At 31.7% G+C, this 19,309-nt stretch overlaps 1 protein-coding gene across 1 annotated transcript in view; it reads left to right on the top strand.

The window, feature by feature from the left end:
- Positions 1-10,034: 10,034 nt before the first annotated feature.
- LOC128165051 (neurofascin-like) overlaps positions 10,035-19,309 on the top strand; it is a 28,570-nt gene continuing 19,295 nt past the window's right edge. Inside the window, exons 1-4 of the mRNA XM_052829251.1 lie at positions 10,035-10,155; positions 11,218-11,332; positions 15,466-15,644; positions 15,764-15,949. Of these exons, the coding sequence (XP_052685211.1) occupies positions 10,092-10,155; positions 11,218-11,332; positions 15,466-15,644; positions 15,764-15,949 (544 nt within the window). The 5' untranslated portion in view covers positions 10,035-10,091. The remainder of the gene's footprint in view (positions 10,156-11,217; positions 11,333-15,465; positions 15,645-15,763; positions 15,950-19,309) is intronic.

Genomic DNA, 19,309 nt, shown 5'->3' with positions numbered 1-19,309 from the left:
CGGTTCTGCAATTTTCTGCTACATTAAGGGTATAAGGGAGGCACTCTGACTGTGATGAGGGCTTTCCCGAGACACAGTTAGATTATTCAAACTAAGGAAAGTGTACTGAAATTAATAGCATTATTGTAGGCTTATAGCTTTGTTATGTAAATGTCAATAATAAGGTGTGTCGATGTACCTATTTCGAAAATGTCCGATATGCAATGTCAACCCGTGCACGCACGGGTCAAAGTCTAGTTGTATATTAAAATAATAGACTCGAATTTTTGGGCTCTAATACCGAGAAATTGGAAAAGTACTGTCTTTTGTTTTATATATTTTAAATATCATTGGTACTTGAAGATTACCAATTTGTTTTTATTTTTCTCAATCAAGCTTCGCTAATTAAAAATCAACGAAAATTCCTTTTTTAAAAACCGGAAATCATCTAGATTTTTTGGATTGTACAATCTTGCACATGTGCATTACATTCAGGCCAAATCATGGGACTCCGAGGCTCTTAAGTTTATGTTTCCACAATATCACATTTTCATGGATATATCGGACATTTAAGAAATAGATATATCGACACACCGTATATTGTTAACATTTGCATAATCAAGCTTTAAGCCTACAATAATGCTATTAATTTCACTACCCTCTGCTGAGTTGGAATAATCTAACTGTGTCTCAGGAAAGACCTTCACCACAGTTAAAATGCCTACCATATACCCGTAATGTTGCAGAAAAACGATTCTGGAGAAAATTAATAAAGTTGCATTGAAAATAACAGTCTAATTGTTCTTAACAAACCATTTTGAAGCTGTAAATACTTTTCTTCGAAAAGTCTAACTCTTTAATTGCAGAATTCAACATTTTTTTAACAACGTTTTTTACACACCATGTTGACATTGGAAACCCTCGGGATTTTTATAGTAAATGCATTGTGTTAGAATTGTCTCCCGTCTTTTCTTTGATGAACAGAACAAAATTTCCAATGACAATTTACAACGCATTTGTTTTATTGTTTCTGAGTTATCCATGCGAATGTGATATTGTGGAAACATCAAATAAAGAGCCTCCCGTGATTTAGCGTGAATGTAATTCGCATGCGCAAGATTGTAAAGTTGTGATGTTTAAAATATATAAAACAAAAGACATAACTCTTCTGATCAATCGGTATAAATGCTAAAAAATTCGAGTCAAAATCAACTGAAAGGCGTTTTTAAAAATTTCCAACCATATAAAATATGAAAGGGTATACAAACACGTTTTGTTTTTGAATGTGTGCTGAAGCTTCATCAAAATCATCTTGACAAGCAATTAAAAATGGGTGAATTCTAAAATTCATCAAATTCATAAAAAAAACACCCTAACTGTAACTTCAATTCCTTATTTGCAGTTTCATTCATTACATGCTCCTACAAAAGTAAGGGGGGGGGGCAAATCCATGATATTTCAATTTTTTATATAAAGTTAAGAAAAGTGCCTGCTGCAAAAATAAAATTGGGGAGGGGGAAGCAGTCCCCTCTCACCCCAACCCCCGATGCTACGTGCCTGTGATGTTTACAGAGCACGGGGTGCTCTGTGGTATTCGCATGATCCCAACGGTCTCGTCCACTAATCGGCGCGAAGTCCTGCTTTACCATTCTCTCAACGGCTGAGATCTTGATCCAATTGTTTGAATGAACTCATCCATTGGTAGAGATCCATGGGGAGGGGCTCAGATGAATTTTTTGACATTTGTTTTGTAACAGCTACATACATGTATATTATACTTTGGATCGGATGTTTTATAAGAGATCTATCGAATTAACAAACACACTTGATTAGTAGTTGTTAAATGTAGTAATGTACATTTAGTAAATAAATTTCTTTTAGGTTAAATGTAAAAACATAAGTGTTGTCTGCTGGGTTCGAGCCTGCGATGTTTTAGTTGTTGAGCCATCGTATGTTCCACACGGCCACTCACGCTGTATAATTCTGGGTATTTAAACGTTTCAGTCGTGTGTGTTATATTATAAGTACTATATCATGTATCGTAGCGATTAATGGGTACTTGGGCTCTAGGGTATTTAAATCCAGGAATCGGTCATAGAAGTCATTCGACATTAGTTAGCCACACGACTGACAAGTTGCTAATTTTTTCATTTTATTATTATTTATTGAGTTTTATTTTCAGATAAATAAGCATAGGGAATAAATTTCAGTCTTCAACAGTTGCCATGGTTTTTGCTGCATCCAAGATCCAAGATCCAATCGATGTTTATTCTATGGAAGTAGACCTGTCCTCCTGAGGATTTATGTGCAATTTGTAGTTTAATAAATGGCTAACTACGTCTATCCTATATTATGTGTTTGTTTTATTTTATTAGAATAGGAAATAATTTATGTTCGGCTGAGCGAAGCGAGAGAGAACATAAGACACGCAAGTTATGACCCCTTTTCAAGATAAATGAAATCGCCCAACTGAACGAAAATCGGGCCACAACCCGCTTTGGCGATTTAGTTCCTCCATTAGACATTCCAGATGTATAAATATATATTTGTTTTAATCCAAACTAACAGTTTTCAAATTCCTACCTTTTTTATTCAATTTTACAAAAAACTGAATGATGATAGTACTAAAACATTTATAGCATTAAACTACTAGTAGGTATATTGACCTTACTCTGCAGGCATAAAACTTATATGGGGTCAATGATCAAAATTTTGAGATATGGCGTCTTTTATCGTTTTTAAGCATTTTTCAATATTTTTGTAATGTGTGTCATTCGATTATCTTAACGAAAAAGTGAAATAAAACCAACAGAAATTATGCAAAATTATGTTGACTAACAATTAAAATCTTAATTTTGAATAATACAGTACTACCAAAAATATTTCACAGTAAAACAAAATCTGAAAATTTTAGTCCGAATTTCCTCTGTTTTGCTAAAAGTCCAACTTTGTTTGAGCCTAATTTAATAATGTAGTAAAAATATCTTTTGGTATGTCAATAATATTTCATTTCATGAATACTTTTAGTGTTTAAACAAATTTTACCCATGACATTGAACTTTACAAAAATCCGAATTTGAGAACTCAAACCCTGAGTAAACAACGTCCATTCTTAAAAAATAGTTATGGATTCGGAATTGTGTACAGATTATTAAGAACTCGCCATAAATGATACTGTTTGAGAAGGATTTTCGAAAAAGTAAGAGAATTGGCATATTAATGGTGTTGCAAGTTAATGTTCACAATATTTTACTACTACAGCAAATCATTGCAAAAATGTTTAAATAATTGCGTTGATTATGGTATCTAGCCCTCAAGTTAGTGATAAAATATCTTCCACCATATGTGTCCTTTGTCCTCTAAATGACCCCTTGGTAATTCTCATAGCTAAAGATATTAGAAAGTGAAGTGTTCTTGATGTGTTTGTTTGTTTTTTCAAATAGTTCATCAATCTTTACAAAATTTGTGGTATTGTGTGTCTATTTCTGTTTGTTGTGCATTTGTCTTAATGCATTGTCTTCTCTAACATTTTACTTTTTGGGTTTGAAGGTTTAATTTTCTAAATGGTCATAATTTGTCACATAAAAATAGAACATGTAACATTAAATATTAAGAAGTTGCTTGACACACCAGTACATTGTTTGATGGATCGTTTTAGAATTGTTTTTGAAATGTAATGAAGAGATCAATATTTAATATGAAAGTTTTTGTATTTTTCAATAGAAATCTGAAACACCGTTTTAGCTGAGAACAGGATATTTTAGAGCTTAAAATTTGGCATAAATTTTTGCGCAATACAATTATCTATAAATACATGTCAAAGACGGCCAATTAACTTTATATTTTTAATTAAATAATATTTAAGAAAAATATCATGAATTGATTATACCTGTGTATAAAATCTACAAGTCAACTGACACTTGCATTCGACAACTGCTATACATGCAATCATATTTGAACAAGAAATTGAAATGAAATTTTAAGAAAAATTGGAAATTTTTATATTTTAACCGATCCCAATTGTATTTAAAGGGGCATTGTCACGATTTTGGTCAAGTTCTATTTTTATGTTTTTATTATTTACAATGCTTTTGAAATGCATTTCTAATGATCAAATAAAATTTGACAGTTATTCGTAGAGTTAAAAACAAGATAGAGGGCTTCTTTGTCATGTAAACAAGGCTCGTGCCCTGTTTTTGTTTACAATAGGTTCAATATACCAGTAAAAGGTCTTTTCCCAGCTTATTTGTCTATCTTTTTATTTATTCTATGCATAGATAAACAGTTCATAACATTTAACACATTCGTTTTAGGTTTAAAACTGAAATTTTTTCTTCATTGTTCAAAATGTAAACAAACATTGTTTACATTGCGAAGAATTTCAAGCTCTGTAACTCTCTGATAACTCAACAAATCACACTCAAATTTCGGTTGCCTATTAAAAATACCTTTCTGAAGCATTGTAAATTATTAAAATCGGAAAAATAATTTTTGACCAAAATCGTGACCATGCCCCTTTAAACTGATCCCGAACAAAATCATATAAAGTTGAAATAACAACAATTTTTGAAACAAAGGGGTCTTTAGCTTTAAAATGGATTGTTCATTATTGATTATATAGTACATATCAATTTCTCAGACAAAAATGGAGTATTTTTGTAAAACTTAAATTTTAAATTTTGATCGGGATTATTTTTTTTTTAATCGCGATCGGTTCAAATTTTAAAATATTGCACAAAAAAAAAATGCATTTTTGTTTCAATTTCCTTGTAAAATATCATTGTTTAATAAAAGTTTTATGTGACTATTTATTTTGCAATTTTTATCCACAGATTTAAAACATATTAAAGTGTGACCAATCAGAGAAAATTGAGTGATATGTACAGTATTTGGCCATGGTTACAACCTTTTTCCCCTCAGAAGATGATATGGACTGTGCCGCTGTTAAATATACGGCGGAAGTCGGCGGAAGAATAGAGTACGGTTACCGCAGTTCGACTGAAAGCATTTCCAGGAGAGTACTAGTATGTAAGTAAATGCAACAAGTAATTATAATAGCTTTTTAAAAAGCATGACTGACTATTCAATTTGAAGCATACATTATTTATATTTTATAAGAAATGAATTTGAATTTTTGCTGCTGTTCATGAATTCATTAATAGAACGTGCAGATTTAAGAAGCAATAAGTCTTTTTCTTTTGACTTTAGTGCATATAGATTACTTGCAATAAAATTATTTTATTTTTTTAGTTTATATAATAAATCTACATGTATGAAATAATTGTAAACTCGAAAGCAGAAAAACACAACAGTTTTAAAATGTTTGAATTATATTTGTTATCTTTATGAAGACGGCAAATCAAAGGCCTTTCTATCCTTTTCAAGCAAAGGAATCTCATAACAGGAAAATAAAAGGAAAGCTTTTTTTATAACAAAAAAAAAATATAATAAAGCCGCATGTGTACACATGGTGCGCTCCGAAGTATATCATTACAGGAAAGCTCTTTCTGATCTTTTTTGGACTAGTCCACTTTATTATCGACGCGTAAAAATTATAAATGTGACATTGTGGCGCGGAGTCCTGCTTCATCCGATGCTTTGAATACACACATTCATGGATCCATGGGGGAGGGGGCCATCTCAATTTTTTAACATTTGTTTTGTTACAACGATATACAATACAGTATATATTATATAATAAGATCTTTCAGGAGGAATCTATCGAATCAACATACACGCGAATTGTTCAATGTATACGCAAAGTACACCCTTTTCAAGTTAAATGAATCTGCAAGGCACAGAACGGACAGATTCAGTAAGTGTGGGGTGATATTAAACAGCAGAACTGTTTATGATTTAAAATATTTTATTCATATTTCCTGACAAAAATCAGAGACTGCTATTTTTATTTGTTTGTCTGCGGCTATATGATTTCATCAACTTGTTAAAAGCATTGAAAATCCTTATGTAATATTTTACATAATAAAAAATTATTTAAAAAAAAACATTGTAACAGTGTATATAGATAAACCTTTGTCACCCATCATAATTCAAAACATTTATAATTCACTTTATCTCTCATTCGGAAGAAATAGACAATCTCTTTAAATAACAAGTTTTAATGCAATCCGCTAATGCTTTTAGTCATGAAAGATCACATTTAGTATACAGTTGCTATTACATGTACAATTAAGTGCTGTTTAAAACACAGATTTTATTGTTTAATTGTAATTTATGGAGTTTTAAGCTCACCGAGACGAGGTCAGGGGAGCTTATGCTATACCCCCGGCATCGGCATCCAGATCTGGTAAAGGTTTTTGTTGCAGGTACTTTATCTAATCGGGGCCATGAATTTCAGGTGCTTGATTTGATTAAGGCGTTTAGAGCTGGTAAAAGTTTCTGGAGCAGGTGTCCTTCGATGGCTAAATCTAAGTTACTACTAGTCCTAACTTCACCAAACTTTCATAGATGGTGCGTCTGTCTAATAATACGTATGCACCTGACAGGCTTGAATGCTGAATCTGAGCCATAGGTTTTGGATGCTGAAGGAGGTTAAGGTTTTTGAAACTGGTCAAAGTTTTTGGAGCATGTGTCCTCTGATGATTTTATCTGACTTATTACTGGTCCAAACTTCACCAAACTTTCATGAATGTGGCGTCATATATCATTTATATTTTATAAGATATGAATTTGAATATTTGCTGCTGTTCATAAATTCATTAATAGAACGTGCAGATTTAAGAAGCAGTATGTCTTTTTCTTTTAACTTTAGTGCATATTTATAGATTACTTGCAATAAAATTGGTTCATTATTTCAGTTAATTTCATTAATCTACATGTATGAAATAATTGTAAGCTTGAAAGCAGAAAAACACAACAGTTTTAAAATGTTTGAATTATATTTATTATCTTTATTAAGATGACAAATCAAAGGTCTTTCTATCCTTTTCAAGTAAAGGAATCTCATAAAAGGAAAATAAAAGGAAAGCTTTTTTAAAAAAAAATAATAAAGCTGCATGTGTACACACGGTGCGCTCCGAAGCATCTCATTGCAGGATAGCTCTTTCTGATCTATTTTGGACTAGTCTACTTTTTTATCGACGCGTACAAATTATAAATGTGACATTGTGGCGCGGAGTCCTGCTTCAAACGATAAAAGTTCCGGTGCTTTGAATAAACACATTCATGGATCCATGGGGAGGGGGACATCTCAATTTTTTAACATTTGTTTTGTTACAACGATATATAATACAGTATATACTTATTATATAATAAGATGTTTTAGGAGGAATCTATCGAATCAACATACGAATTGTTCAATGTATACACAAGTTACATCCTTTTCAAGTTAAATGAAATTTCCCAATCGGTCAAAAAATCGGGGCATGAAGCAATTTAGATCCTTCAGTAAATATTTCAGCTATATGAATATATTTTTATTTTCATGCAAACCAATGATTTTGTTTAATAGCAACATCACTTATTACTTACATTCTACCACAGTAGACAATAGGTAAAAACTTGTGACCCCCTGTCTACCATTCAAACTTTGCTATCTATCTTTAAATCAGGATTACACACGTGCATGGGTAAACTTCCTTTTATTGAAAACTCTTGATCGCTGTTGCTTATAATCGACATTTTCATTAATTGCGAATTCAAATGTGGACACATTAAACATGCATCGGTTTATCTTTTAATGAAAAATATTGGTGTTGCTAGCCCCCATTGCCTGCACTGTTTCAGAGAAAGCAACTTTCAAAGCTTAGATATGCCTGACGTCAGGCAATAATAGGGCTGAATAAGCCATATACTATAGGGAGGCTACATAGTGCTTATTGTATTGGCTGCGCCAGTTGATCAACCACCGTAGCTTTTACTTTTGGCAATAAAGGCTGAAAAAAACCTGTACACCAATGTTGAAATAAGCTGGTTTAATCAACTGGTTAGAGACCTCAGGTCCATAGCTTGGACTCTTGGTAAGGCCAATTGTCTGGGGGCATTGATCATTGGGTAGCTTGGTCGGGACCCCTGGTAAGGGACATTGGCCCAAGATGAATTGGGGGGGGGGGCATTGTTTAGGTTAATGCTAATATAAATCCTTGTGATATTAATATTTGATTTAGTGTATTCATCGCCGTAAATATCTTGATTAAGTAAATTCATTGAAGTAATAAGCGTTGATATATTGATTCATTTTGTTCTTGCCTGAAACCCCCCACACAGCAATAGGTCTTTTATGGAATAAAGTGTTCTGCAGTATCCCGGGTGCAACCGGGTACGTTTCCTCATACAAATAATGACTGCTCGGCTGGACACACTTTACAAAAGAATAACAATTTTAATTTTCAGAAACATTTTTAAAATTAAAGAAATATAAACTTTAATAGACAATCTTTGTCATGTATTTATTGATAATTGATAACATATCTAGAACGATACCGGTCTCTGTTTTGTAAAATCATACTTGAATTTTTTTTATTTATTTATCCATTAAATATAATTTTGATGAGTCAAGGAACCTTGACATTTCTTTGAATGGCTCACTTATCCAGCTACGTGGTTGAACTTCTATGATTGAGCTAACAGTTCATTGACTCTATCCACTATGAATATATTCATTTAAAATAAATCCTTGTACATTGTATATTCAGTAAAAATTTGAATATCTTAATGACTTAAACTGGCATGCTGTATATGAGAAAAAAATTCCTCTAGTTAATGCCACTTTACATAGTATAGTCTTACATTTAAAAACAAAATTAAGGAGAGAAAAAAATATATTGGTACAAATGTACATAATGTGCGTAGTTTGAGTAATTTGTTTATAAATCATTATTTATAGTTTTGTCAGCTAGGACAATTTTTAGCAACCGGTTACTCTTACGTTTCCAACCGAGTAATCGGTAACTAGTACTCGGGTTATTTTTTGTTACATGCAGTTCTCATATCTATTATTTAGTCGTCAATCATCCATTCGTTTTAACAATGATTCTCAAGTCACCGATATATGTCGGTTAAGTCCTCCTACAGTTTTCAAGATAGGAAGTTGTTCTTTTGCAGATCAATTGTTCATCAGAGGTGTGCATATTGCTACGATTTTGATTTCTGATAATTCATGAAAAAAATACCAGCTTTTGAACTTAATCCTTTTTTTGGAAAATATTGCTTACATGATAAGTACTCCATTTCACTGGATACAGTAGGTAGTGTTAATCAATTCAGGGTTGACATGGATTATGGATACAGTTCACATAAAAGAAAACCCGGTTTGCTGTCACATTGACAGCTTTTCACTTGTTTATTCTCATATTGTATAAAACAACATAGAGAAAATATACAATACAGGCAATATTATGCAATTATTCAATACTTATAAACCTCTGGTGACTCAATTAAGCTAATAATTATATAAACCGTGAAAACTGTGTAATCAAAACAAATCGATCCTATTTGTGAACCTTGTGACGAAGTCTTCCAGTAGTTAAAATAAGGAAAATGATTGTATGCATTTAGTACAATTTATAAATTATTATTTTCTACAAATTTTCCAGGTAAAATGTATTTTTTCCGAGTAACCGAATATATGATATTCGTATCATTTAACAGATTAACCGAGTACTTTTTGACAACACTGACTAATTATTCTTGTCCGGGAGGTTCTTCCTCCTTTGTACAATGTACATACGATACTTTGTGTCCATACATGATGCATTTACAGTAATTAAAATTCTTGATTGTCACAAAATAGGAAAAAAAAATGATGTTTTTAACATAGACTTGTGAATTTTTAAAGTGGGTAAATGAATCAACCCCTTTAACAGATATAGTGTTGCGTAGAATTAGAAATCCATTAACCATCCCTGCAATCCAAAATCATACATGTGTCTTTGAATTTTGACAGCTCTTCGTGATAATAATATATCAAGTATTGGTATTAGACTGATCTTTATAAACCAGTCTATATACTGGATACTTTTGATAAGTGCATGGAGTATAAATTGTCATTAATATTTTTTTTTCAGAAAGGACTAGTTAAATTAAAGAGGATAAAATTAAGATATAATTGACCACGTTAAGAAAGCAACCTCAGCACTGTACCAGTTACAGCTATGGATTGGAGACTGTGCTTAGTCCTGCTACTGACAGCTCTCAACTGTGTTGTCAGGGGTCAAGGTAAGACATACATTGGATACTTTTTATGACATTTTAGGTAACCTGACCTATGACCGGGTAGTGAACATGTATTTTTTAGGGCAATTGCCGGTTGTCATCTGTTAACAATTTTACACATTTTTAACTTAATCTTGAAAATAGATAGGCATCAAATGGTCATTAAGATAATCCGCAGCTCGTTGGTATTAAGCAACAGATGTTCTACGTGATTTTATTTCACAAAAAATGTAAATTGTTATATCCGTTATGATAGCAAACCGTCGCATTGCGTGTGCGTTTTGACTTGCCTTGACTGCTTGCCTATCATAACATCACCTTGTTTTGCGAGTCGCAAAGATTTATTAACGTCACCGTTTACGAATCAAGGAATTAAAAGAGATTAATCGAAATGGAGAAAATATTCTCTTTCTGTCTATTTCGGAAGAGCTTGTTTTAAAAATTATTGACTATTTGTCTATAAAGAGTTATATAGTGAGCATATACTACCGAATATAATCAAAACAAATTTATGGATCAAGGACAATTAATGTAATATATATATATATATATATATATATATATATATATATATATATATATATATATATATATATATATATATATATATATATATATATATATATATATATATATATATATAAAGAAGACTCTTGTTATATAACTGTCAGTCATATATATCATGGTGTATTAGCCTCTAACGTTTTCTGTCTAAGTAATTTTATAATAAAGTAATCAACATTAATGATGTAACAGGTTGAGGAAAATAAAAAAAGGACATTCATCAAAGTAAAATTGATTATATAAATGGTTAGACTATAATATATCCAATGCCAGGACATGCTCATTAGTTCAGCATATATATTTTGTTTATTGTTCTGTTTCCAATCCCTTGTCTTGAATTCTCTCTTTCAATGTTCATTGCCTCTTAATGCAGTAAAGTTTCATGTCGATTTAGAGCTGAATAATTGATAGAGAATTTTGAATCTTTAGCAAAATTAATTTGAATTGGATTTGAAGGTTTTACATGTAATTGGGTATTCAAATTTGTATATCTTGTTTTAGAACACCAAATGCCACCAAAAATGATCAGTACCTTCAACCTTGAATATTACTACCCACGAGATTCCATCCTTACCGATGCTACAATTAACTGCAAGGCACAGAACGGACAGATTCAGTAAGTGTGGGGGTATATTAAACAGCAGAACTGTTTATGATTTAAAATATTTTATTCATATTTATTCAAAGTTTAGAGTTAGAAGAATCAGAGACTGCATTATTTTTTTGTTTGTCTGTGATTATATGATTTCATCAACTGACAGCCATACCCTAGTTAAGAGCATTGAAAATCCTTGTTATGTAATATTTTACATAATAAAAAATTGTTTAAAAAAAGAACATTGTAACAGTGTACAATGTATATAGATAAACCTTTGTCACCCATCATAATTCATAATTCAAAACATTTATAATTCCCTTTATCTCTCATTCTGAAGAAATAGACAATCTCTTTAAATTACAAGTTTAAACGTAATCCGCTAATACTTCTAGTCATGAAAGATCACATTTAGTACACAGTTGCTATTACATGTACAATGAAGTACTGTTTAAAACACAGATTTTATTGTTTAATTGTAATTTATGGAGTTTTAAGCTCACCGAGACGAGGTCAGGGGAGCTTATGCTATACCCCCGGCGTCGGCATCCGGACCTGGTAAAGGTTTTTGTTGCAGGTCCTGTATCTAATCGGGGCCATGAATTTCAGATGCTTGATTTGGTTAAGGTGTTTGGAGCTGGTTAAAGTTTCTGGAGCAGGTGCCCTTTGATGGCTAAATCTAAGTTACTACTGGTCCTAACTTCACCTAGCTTGCATAGATGGTGCGTCTGTCTAATAATACGTATGCACCTGACAGGCTTGAATGCTGAATCTGGGCCATAGGTTTTGGATGCTGAAGGAGGTTAAGGTTTCTAAAACTGGTCAAAGCTTTTGGAGCATGTGCCCTCTGATGATTACATCTGACTTATTACTGGTCTAAACTTCACCAAACTTTCATGAATGTGGCGTCTAATGATACATATGCACATGGCAGGTTTGAATGCTGAATCTGAGCTAAAGGATTTGGATGCTGAATGAGGTTAAGGATTTTTTTAGTTGGGTAAAATTTTGGAGCAGGTGCCTTCTGATGCTTATATCTTAATTATTTCTGGTCCTGACTTCACCAAACTTGTATGGGTGGTGCGTCTTATGATACTTATGCACTAAATAGACTTGAGTACTAATTCTGAGCCGTAGGTTTCAGAAGCTGAATGAGGTTAAGGTTTTTGGAGCTGATTAAAATTGTTGAAGCAGGTGCTATCTGATGATTATATCTTAATTATTACTTGTCCTAGCTTCACCAAACTTGCAAAATGATGCGTCTTTTAAAACTTATGCACTTGATAGTCTTGCATGCTGAATCTGAGCCACAGGTTTTGGATGCTGGATGTGTTTAAGGTTTTTGAACTGGTCAAAGTTTTTAGGGCAGGTGCCCTTCGATAGACAAATCTTAGTTATTAATGGTTCAACTTATCAAATTTAAATAGCTGATGCATCTTGTGATTCTGATGCACTCCACAGTCGTTTGTACTGAATCAGAGCCATAGGTTCGGATGCTGGAGGAGGTTAAGGTTTATTTTGGAACAGGTCACATGTTTAATAGATAATAGTACTATTTCAAACTTGCATGGTTGATTTAAATATATAAATGAATTACAGCGGTAGCTTCAGATACATAGCCTGATCTCCATTATCAAGGATGCTAAAACAACCTCTTACCTAATTCAAACTATCATTGAAGATGTGTTTGTTGTTAAATGATATTACATGACTCTTATGACATAGTTTTGTATAATATATTACACTTTTGTTTTATATGTGCTATATTATATAATTTACAAATTTATGATACAATATAATATTTTATCAATTTTTTGTATATAATGATATGATATTGTATCATATGATACTGTTATATATAACATTGTTTATTACGATACGATATTGTTAAAAATGGTATTGTATTATATAATATTCTATTGTATCACATGAAATTGTATCACAAGATATTGTAATATTGTACCCTACGATATAATATTGTATCATATGATATTGTATCATATTATATTTTGTTGTATTATATGACATTGGATCATATAATATATAATTGTATCACATGACATTGTATCATATGATATCAGACAGTGTTGTGTTCAGTTATATCATATCATTTAATACACTATCTTAACTTATAAAACAATATCAGACTTTGTTTTTCCTTGGACTGAAATGTCATACTTTTATTGGATTAAACATAGCACGTGATTGTCTCATATTTCTCTATGTTAGTTTGGTCAGTGTTAATATTAGGCAATATAGCCGTCATTGGCAAACGCTTCGGCAACACATTTCGACATTTCATATTATTTAACACAGGAACCACATGTTGTAATTTCTGAAAATATTTGGAGTAGTTGCCCTTTGAAAATTAGAGTAGTTACCTTTTGAATATTGACGTCACATTGTTGTGTATGGTGCAGAACAAAATCAAAATGGCAGCGTCAAAATTTGCTCAAATCTCTGCAGAGGAAAGGGAGAAAACGTTTAAAATTAAATAGGCCTAGCAACAAAACATTCTAAGTAAATATGTGTAAAGTAAAGATTTTTCAAGATTATTTGATAGGTGAGATTGATAATTTGAAAAAAGTTTAAATGAGTTAAATTAGACGAGGTGTTACGCATATTGTACATAACTTTGCTAGGATAATCGCTTTTGTGAATAAATACGTCACTTGATAGTCCTCGTGAAAAGAAAACACTTTAACTGACTGACAACAGAAATAATGGGTTGATCAATCTCATGAATGGCGAGGCTTCCATAAGTAATATTACACAATGTAATATCATATGTTACAATATTGTGATGTATTATTTGATATGATATTGTATTATGTGATACTATATTTATATAATAGTGTTGTGTTGTGCATGTACTATGCCTAAATAGTAGTCAGGGTTGGATACATAGTGCACGAGCCGGAGGCGAGTGCACTATGTATCAAACCCTGACTACTATTTAGGCATAGTATATGCACAGCACAACACTATTGTTATTATTATGCCGACTGTTGAATATACTAACTTGCTTTGCTATAAGTAGCTGTGAGGTTCGAGTGTTGACAAGTCCCTAAAAATAATCACCGGAAAAGCAAGCGTTTGTTTTTTTCTTCAAATTAATCAATTGATTTGATTGTTTATTTAATCAACAAGTTGTTGTACAATGAAAAGTCAACAAAGGTTTATGTTCTTTTCAAGAAATGAGAGACGTTTTACCTTACCGAGAAAACTCGAAATGTTTAGCAGATGAAATCTCATTGAATTTTTTTCTTGTACATTCTTTATCAAGCGTCATTTAAAAAAGCGTTTTTGTAATTCTCATGTAGAATTTCTTTGTAAAATGTTCAATCAATTTGTTCAAAAGTTTATAAGAAACTTTAACTTAAAAATTACCGTCAATAATGAAGTGATTTTAGAAAAATGAATAATTTTAATTGCTTGATGTCAGTCGTACATATCTACGTTATATATATATAAATACCGTTAAAGTTTATAACGGCTAATTCAGCGTAGCGGTAACGCACTGTCGGCGCTTGAAAGATTTTCGTTGAAAACATTTGCCTATTTCGGCATAGTATGCTTACGCTATATAAATCCTTTGATACTATGCGAAAATAGATGAGTATTGAATATATAGTTACAAACTGACAGAAGGCATAATAATGTATCATAAATTATGTTATCATATTGTATTATGTTATCAAATACAATAATGTATAACACGATACAGTACTGTATAATATTATATGATACAGTATCATATCTTGAAGTGATTTCATATCTTATGTTACAATATCAGGTGATGCTTCGTCTCTTTGAGCTTAGTCATCTGTGATTACCTATATTTTAGTTTATCGTACACCTCATTTTCTAGAACAAATATTATTTTTTGGATCATACATGTATGGGTCAATTGAGCTCAGCCAGGTTTTTCGTTGAAAATGGAAAAATGTATTACCTTATTTGCAATGACCTTTTAATTTTTAATGTAAAAGTTTATTGAAGTTAAATGTTATTTACTAATATAGAGTAAAATAAAAGAAATTTGTATTGTCATGGAACCTTTAAAAACAACTATGATAGATACAGTGTCTTTTATCATTTTGATTGATAAAATATAATAAAATGTGTTTCATTTTGCTTCAATTGTTGAATAGATATGAGTGGAAGAAAAATGGAGTTGTTGTACAGAATAGCCAGTTTGTACCAATAGACAGATCAACAGGAACTCTCAAGTTTGTCAGGATGCAGAATGAACACTATGGAACTTACCAATGCTTCGCTACAAATGAATACGGAACATCACTTTCAAAGCCATTCAAAGTAAAAGAATCCAGTAAGTTGAAATAATGACCATCAACTAGCAAGCATCCCTGTGCACATGTACTTCATGTATGTAACTTTACAATGGGGTTAAAAAAAGGAATGATTGGAATTGAAATTAATTTTTTACAGGATTGGGATCTTTTCCTGCTGGTGATGCTGAAGAGGTACGATGTAAAGAATTTGAGCATTGTAAAATCCAGTGTCGTGACAAGCCAACCTGTTTGCCAGACTCACAATGTAGAGTGGAGTGGAAAATCGGAGAAGGAACCCAAACTAATGTTGAGATTAACAAACGGGTTGGAGTCGATGGAAATGGTTCGTGTAAAGTAAAGTACAAAATCTCAGTTATTTTTTACTTCAAAAGTGTTGCTTAAACATCGAACATAAAACGGAACGGAAAACGGATAATAAAGGTATAAAAACAATCCAGAATCGATATTCATGTACATATACTTTATGTTTATTGTTTCTACGTTATTAGCTATTGAAAACTATTAATATGAAAAGGTTTTCTCATACTTAGACTTTAACCCGTGCGCGCACTGGTTGATCGATTTAGATAAAGAGAATTTGAAAAAGAAGATAATTGAAATATTGCTGAAACCATGCCTTTCTACCACTCTTTTTGCTAAAAGATTTTTCAATCAGATTTGAAATACGAAGATAATGGCAAAGAATGTTCATTCCCTCTAGATTAATAATCTTCCCCCATCCCCGTGTATATATATATATATATATATATATATATATATATATATATATATATATATATATATATATATATATATATATATATATATGTTTTTTTTCTTTTTTTGACAGCTTTTCATCCCAGTTTAATACATAGTTTTTTCAAACTAAAATGTGATCCAAACTCTTTTCATGGGTGTAACAACGCCACTTTAAATGGTGTTTTAGTATAAAGAATGCGATGTGCAGAGATTGATATCATGTTTTAATGTAAATATTTCACTAATTCTTTAAAAAAAATAATTTTCCTTACTCTGGCTACCCCCCCCCCCCCACCTCCCACGATTCCACAGCTTGATAGGCGTGCATATAAAGAAACTTCTGGTGCGCTGTCCCAGCTATATAACTAGTCTTTGTGTGATCTATAAAAATTCTATAGTTTTGTGATACATATATTGAAGATCCTTTGTAGAATTTATTCACGTTTTTAAAACCGTAAACAGTTACTAAAATCTATGTGAACCGGAAGCTCAAATACAGGATTCAAATTTATTCCGATCTGAATTCCAGCTTTAAAGGACTTAATTTTGCCGACTATTATTTATTAACGCTAGTGTAAACAAATAAGTCCTGATTGTCATAATTAAGTTAGTTACAATGTTTAAAGAACCTAAAACAATTGCCAGGTCTCATCCAATTAACCGCTATTTAAAAAGCACAAAAAATTAAGTCCATAATTTGTATATAGTAGTATAGATTGTGTATTCGATGACTTCTTAAACCTGACAGCTCCCTATATGCATTACATATAGCATATTTTTAGATAATTGCTAAGGCAAAAGTTAATGAAGGTACATTTTGATACTTTAAAACTCGCACTATGTTTTTATAAAATGACTAAGGATCAAGAATTAAGACATGCAACGATTGCCAAAAGGACACTGATTAACCAGAGGTTACAGTTATACGTTTTTTGTCCGATCAAATGAAGCTGGTTCTGATTTAATGATTTTTAAATAGAATTAAAAATAAGATAAACAAAAGAGATGATGCAGCAAACTCCGTTACGAAGACGGTCTTGGTTGATGTGCGTCCCATTGTAGAGAGGACACCAATGAACCCCATTCATATTTTTTTTCAGATTTTTGAATTTATAAAATAGGTCTGTAGCTGTGCAGTTCGATGGCTGTTTCAAGTGATTGAAAAGGCATTGACCTTTTCTTGTATGCATACTTTTCAAACAAAATGACATGTAGGACTTCACATTTATTGCTTTTATATCTTTTGGCAACAGTTTTGACCAGTTTCAGGCAGAAACAAGCCAGTTCAAGAAATGTTTACATTTTTATCCTCAAATGTACAAGATGGCTGCACATCCCCCTTAAGGTTTCATATTTCCGTTTGAAACACATGCATATGGTTCACGTATTGAAGTCCTTTTTTAAAAGACAGCAACAAATAAATGATACAATTTACATGGGTAGTTAGAGACATTTAACTCATAACTTGTTTACTTATTATAAGTAATTGCTCAGTATTAGTATTTAACGTAGCTCGCGGATTTGCTGACGTCACAATAGGAATCGACGGAAAGAGTTGACCGTCATAGTAAACTCATAACTTTTTTTTAAAATGACAAATGAGATATTTAGAAGTATAAAAGAAAATATTTTAAAAAGCTTAAATGCGGCTTATGACTGTTTATACAAAGATTTATAATATCAAGTGCTGAAAATTCAAAGATGTCACATATCTTCCATTTAAAGTCGTGTTTTTTAAATAGAATGTATGCATTAACCTCGCTTTTTTTTTTACAATAATAACTTCCGTAATCTGTACTACCGATTAAATTCTTAAATTTCTTTTGGCTTGAGATAACTGTTTTATTCAATTACTTACTTATAATGTCAGTAGTTGCCTGGCATTTTATTTTTGCATTGATTGACTCAGAGTTTCATAAAAACAAAAATAGCAATATTCTGTGTCTTTACAGCCTTACATTAATTGCATTTGAATACATTCACAATAATGTCTAATAAGCATTTACATGTTCTAAAATGTGTTAAACAGCTAGTCTTGTCAATAAATGCATTTCAATTTTGCTGTTCTAAGAAGTAAGGAAATGATGACGTAAGGCTAACGTCGTAATGAAAATATAAGGTTTTGAGAAATCTTTTAAATCTTTAAAGTTTTTTTAACCAAAAATTGGCCGAGAACACATACTAATATTTTTTTATGAATTGATTCATAATTATCTCCTCTGTTTTTGTGTTGAGTATGATTAATTTCGTCTGAATCGTTTAAAAGTTTGGAGCATAGTTTTGTAATGCGTTTCTCAGTTAAAATATGCATTTTACTATATATTTCATTGAAATAGCGTTGCTGGATTTTATTAATGACACTGTATTTGAAACACGATAACATTATTACCGCGCAGACGAATCTTAAATTAATTTTAGAAATAAAACTATAAAACCTATGGATCATGTGGACAAATTTTCGAGGTAGGTTTTCTCACAAGCAGGTAAACCCGTGAGCTACCTAAAATTTCGGTGTCTTGCAATAAGATTTGAATAAGACGATAAAACATGGTTCTCAACCCTGGATCTTCTTTAACAATTCACCATAGATGAATTACCTGCAATTTGCAGTGAATGTTTTCGGAAAATAAAAAAAAAAACACGAATATTTTGTTTTAAACAGTTGTTTTTCTCTGCTTTAACCAATCTGCCAAGAAATATATAGAAGACGACATTTTATATGTAGCCTTTTAGTGATCACAGGCCGCGGTAAGAAGTGTATTAAGATTCAAGAATTTATCAAATACAATAAAAGAATTTTACTCGGGTTCTAGTGAAGTTTCCATTTGTAATTATAAGATGCCTCCGCATTCAGTGATTCTCTGAAAAATCGATGCGAGCTACTAATGAGTGTATTTTTATCCGCAAACAGAATCACTGCAATGTGTATGTTTCCTAGCAACTC

Source organism: Crassostrea angulata, chromosome 1 (genome assembly GCF_025612915.1).
Source record: "Crassostrea angulata isolate pt1a10 chromosome 1, ASM2561291v2, whole genome shotgun sequence".
NCBI lineage: Eukaryota > Metazoa > Mollusca > Bivalvia > Ostreida > Ostreidae > Magallana > Magallana angulata.
This window is presented reverse-complemented; position numbering and strand designations above follow the sequence as displayed.